The 5,020-nt window shown below is 38.6% G+C and overlaps 1 protein-coding gene across 1 annotated transcript; it reads left to right on the plus strand.

Moving 5' to 3' along the window:
* Positions 1 to 684: 684 nt before the first annotated feature.
* On the plus strand, positions 685 to 4,555 carry grk1b (G protein-coupled receptor kinase 1 b). The gene is made up of 7 exons (XM_054625954.1): positions 685 to 1,383; positions 2,237 to 2,364; positions 2,611 to 2,768; positions 3,189 to 3,272; positions 3,724 to 3,848; positions 3,973 to 4,174; positions 4,272 to 4,555. Exons 1-7 carry the CDS (start codon positions 685 to 687, stop codon positions 4,553 to 4,555), a joined length of 1,680 nt encoding a protein of 559 aa, XP_054481929.1.
* The last annotated feature ends 465 nt before the right edge of the window (positions 4,556 to 5,020 follow it).

The raw sequence follows: 5,020 nt of genomic DNA on the forward strand, positions 1-5,020 counted from the left end.
CATCAGGGTGGTAATCTGCAGAATGGAAAAGACAGAGAGGATCAAAACTGAGGAAGTGAAAGACTTTGGGCTACTCATCATGAGCTAAAGCTCTCCTACCTCACAGCACCCCAAATCCTTGTGCTTGCTTGAGCTCGTTCACAAGCAAGTGCAAACAAAGCTTTATTTCCTGGCCTTTGTGTAGCATCTAAAATAGAAAGCTCTCTTCTGTGACATTTGTCTTTCCAACAGCAGGGTGCAGCATATCACAACAAGTTACTTACTGAAAAACTACATGATCAAACAAAGTAACCCAAGGTATAGACTAACTATTGAGTACTGGACTATAATACTTTAACGTAATAATTAACTAAGAAAAAAACAAAAAAAATCAGTGTAATTTCTTATATGGCATTTTGTACAAAAGGTCAAGATTATTAACTTTGGTTTTGGTGCAAATGAAGTCAATTTGGAAACAGGACCAAAATACTTTTAACTGTACACGACAGATAAAGTTAAATCAGAGTAGCAACATCTTGAATAGAATATGATAGCAGATTTAATAAAAAATCCCTTTTTTCATGTCTTAAAAATGTCATGGCTCTGCTGTAATGTTGAGTCCCCAGGATCATAATGATTGAAAAGGCATTTTTCAGCACTTTCATTAACTTCTTGGATTTGTGTGTACCAGACAAAGGAGCAGCCATGGACATCGGTGGTTTGGAGACAGTGGTGGCAAACTCTGCCTACGTTTCGGCTCGTGGCAGTATGGACGGAGCAGCGGCAGCATCCATGCGTGACAAGAAGTTGCGTGCCAAGCTGAAGCTGCCACACATCAGAGATTGTGAACACATGAAAACATCTGTTGACACCGCTTTTGATAGCATGTGTGTCAAACAGCCCATCGGCAAGCGCCTGTTCCAACAGTTTCTGGGGAGTGAAACAGCCCATAAAAATGCGGTAGAGTTGTGGAAAGACATTGAAGACTACACCATATGTCAAGAAACAGAGAGAGTGCAGAAGGCTCAAAACATCGTCAACAAATACTATAAGTCAGCTTCAAAGAGTTTTTGCAGCTTCCTGGAAGAGAAGGCCGTCACTCGAGTTGTCGAAGACTTCAAGAACGCCCGTGGTGACCTGTTTAAAGAGAGCGAGCAGCAGCTTCTCAAACACCTGGAGAAGATGGCTGTAGATGGCTTCAAGAACAGCATGTACTTTCTGCGTTTTGTTCAGTTCAAATGGCTGGAGGGCCAGCCTTTTGACGAGGAGTGGTTCATGGACTTCAGGGTCCTTGGTAAAGGAGGTTTTGGGGAAGTGTTTGCTTGTCAGTCTAAGGCAACGGGCAAAATGTACGCCAACAAGAAGCTGGAGAAAAAGAGGCTGAAGAAACGCAAAGGCTACGAGGTAAAGCAATGATATGGCATCTATGTCCCACCTATATCCATTCTTAGTATGACAACTCAAAGTGAAATCATTCCATTGGCAACCTCATTCAGTACTACAGCAGGAAATAAGAAATAACAGGTTGTGAGAGAATATACAACCCAGTGAGTGCAGAGGTTAAGTTGTTGCATTAAGCTAAATGCAAAGAAGCTTGTGAGTCTCTTTAAGACTTCACAAAGCAGCTCAGGTACAGTACACACCCAAGCCTTATGCTTTAAAAAAAGATCTTCAAATTAATCCACTTAATTAAACATGCTACAGTATATTAAAGTCTACTCAAACAGTTACTTTTCAGTTATGGCTGATTAGACCTCTGCTTAGGTTGCGTTATGTACTTGATGTACTAATAAAGTAGATAATTTCTTATAGCACAGATGTAACTAATAGCATCAGTAATGTCTCTGTTTTCTTTGGGTCTGTCAGTAAACTAGGATAGACACCTTTTAAAAACAGGTTATTAAACGGGACATGTTAACTTGTTAAAGAAAGAGAAGCACAGGTGTAATTACTAATTAATTAGTTAATCCTGTTAAACTACAATTTAAGACACAAGATTAGCTTTGCTTCAAGTACAGCTGAAGAAGTCATCTGCTATCACCTGCTGAGGTAAATGGTTGGAATGAAAACCTGCACATGGCACATGGTTGGCCAAGCCTTGAATGAGCCCTGTCACAGAGCCAGCATTTAAAATACAAAGACATTATAAGACAATGTGAGGACATCAGAAGAGGTGAGAGAATATTCCTAATAGTTGACATTGTTAATTCTTCCTTTTGTTGGACTGATCATATTCTGATGTTTGATTTGTGTTTAGGGAGCAATTGTGGAGAAGCGCATCCTTGCAAAAGTTCACAGCCGCTTTATTGTGACGCTGGGTTACGCCTTCCAGACCAAGACTGACCTCTGCCTAGTCATGACCATCATGAATGGTGGAGACCTCAGGTGCTCTATATGAATACAGCTTTATATACACTCACACTGACATAAGCACAATGCCTCTAAATCACATGCTACATACTTGTGTAGTGTTTTACTCCTCTCATCTCTACTAATCAGCCTAAAGTAGATAAACCTCAACGTTGACATGCAGCCCTCAGGGGCATCATTATTTAAGATATTATAGTTATAGTTATACTTCTTGATTTCACAGAGACTTCAGAAAATCCTATAACATACTCTCTCTTACAGGTTTCATATGTATAACGTGGATGAAAAGAATCCTGGTTTTGATGAGAAGAGAACATGTTTCTATGCAGCTCAGATCATCTGTGGGCTGGAGCACCTTCACCAGCACAGGATAGTCTACAGAGACCTGAAACCAGAGAACGTACTGCTGGATGATGCAGGTGAGCCATTACCTCTATTGTCATTGTATGACATACCATACTATGACTCTTTTTACTAAACTTTTTTATGGTATACTATATTATTACTTTTTATGACATATTCTCACTTTTTTTTTACATTCTATGCAGGTACTTTTTATTATATACTATACTGGGACTTTTTTATACTATGACATTTTTATTACTTTTTATGACATACTATACATAAAATGACTTTCTTTAGACATAGTATATCATAACTTTTTATTTACTTTGTTTTTACATACTGTGAGTATTTTTCAAAACGTACCATACTTTGACTTTTTTAAAATACTTTTTTATGACTTTTTAAAACTTACTATACTATGACATGTTTTCGACATATTGGTTGTCTGTTTAATAGCCACATGCCACTGATGTAATCAAAGCCTTTTCACTCAGGACACGTCCGCCTGTCAGATTTGGGTCTGGCTGTTGAACTTCCACCAGGACAAGACACAACTACTGGATATGCAGGAACTCCAGGTAGGTAAAAATACAATATATTAATATTAAGTTAAACAAAGGCACAGGGGAGAGGAAATACTTTTATCCATGTCAATATTACAGTGAAAAAAAACCTGTTCCACATTGAAGAGCATGTTTTCTCTCATCGGTCTATTTTGTGTCGGGGCGACTGTGGCGTAGTGGAGAGCAGGGTAGTTCTCCAATCAGAGGGTCGGTGGTTCGATACCCGGCTTCGGCAGTCGATGTGTCCTTGGGCAAGACACTTAACCCCAAGTTGCTCCCGAAGGCTTGCCATCGGTGTGGACTGGATGATGAATGTTAGTTAGAGTCTGATGGTGGCACCTTGCATGGTAGCCCTGTCATCAGTGTGTGAATGGGTGAATGATATGTAATATGCTACTGATTGTAAGTCGCTTTGGATAAAAGCGTCTGCTAAATGACTGTAATGTCCTATTCACCATAATTATAGGTTTCATGGCTCCTGAGCTGCTGCAGAAAAAGCAGTACGACTACTCTGTGGACTATTTTACGCTGGGAGTCACCCTTTATGAGATGATTGCTGCCAAAGGGCCCTTTAGAGTCAGAGGAGAGAAGGTACTAAACATGCGTAGAACACATACACACATTGGGTGACTTTTATGGAAAATAATTGTTTGCTCTGGTCCAGTGCCAATTCTCTGATGCCAAACCAAACATATATATTCTTCTTTTTCTTCAGGTTGAGAATGACGAGGTAGCTCGCAGAATCTTGAACGATCCAGTTTCATATCCACCAAACTTTAGCAATGGATGCAAGGATCTTTGTGAAGGCCTGATGCAAAAGGACCCATCAAAACGCCTCGGGTTCAAAAATAACGATTGCGAAGAGCTCAAGAATCAGCCATTCTTTAAAGAGATTAACTGGGGCCGTCTGGAAGCAGGTACAGAGGGAAGATAAGGATATAGATGGCATAAACCGTGATGAATCTAAAAAGAATAGGTATTGAATTTGTTTATTCTTCTTTGTTCCATCTAAAGGTATGCTACCTCCACCATTTGTCCCTGATCCTAAGATGGTGTACGCCAAAGATATTGGCGATGTGGGCGCCTTCAGTTCAATCAAAGGTGTGGTCCTGGATAACAAGGACACAGAGTTCTACAATGACTTTGCTTCTGGCAATGTCCCGATTCCTTGGCAGGATGAGATGATCGAGACCGGTGTGTTTGGAGAGATGAATATCTGGGCAGAGAACGGCAAGCTGCCCAATGACCTTGATCCAAACTACGTGGAAGCCAAAGGTGGAGGATGTGTGCTCCTTTGAGCAGAAACAGATGGAAACAGTGCAAAGGGAAGAATATCTACAATTAAACTCATTTGTATACAGTTTTTGCTCACTTTGTGCCACTTAATTATAATTTGTATTATCTGTCATTTGTACAATAATCTGTCTATGTGGTAATAAATTCATACTATTTGCATATTTAAATATCATTATTATGTACTTATATTGTAATATTTATAGTGTTAAAGTAAAAGTGGAAGCATGGTAAATATATATTATAAATGAAATGTATAATAATATATCTAATAAAAAATGTAAACACAAATTATGACGTACCACATATGTCAATATTTTTGTTAGTAATTACAGACAAATTAAATAAAGTTATATTGTATAGAAACTTTATTCAATGTTGATATAACATACATTATTTGGAAAGAGTATTGACATTATAACATTATTCTTTATTTATTCCTTATATAACAAATTGTATTTAAAGACGTT

This window comes from Anoplopoma fimbria, chromosome 24, assembly GCF_027596085.1.
Source record: "Anoplopoma fimbria isolate UVic2021 breed Golden Eagle Sablefish chromosome 24, Afim_UVic_2022, whole genome shotgun sequence".
Classification (NCBI taxonomy): domain Eukaryota; kingdom Metazoa; phylum Chordata; class Actinopteri; order Perciformes; family Anoplopomatidae; genus Anoplopoma; species Anoplopoma fimbria.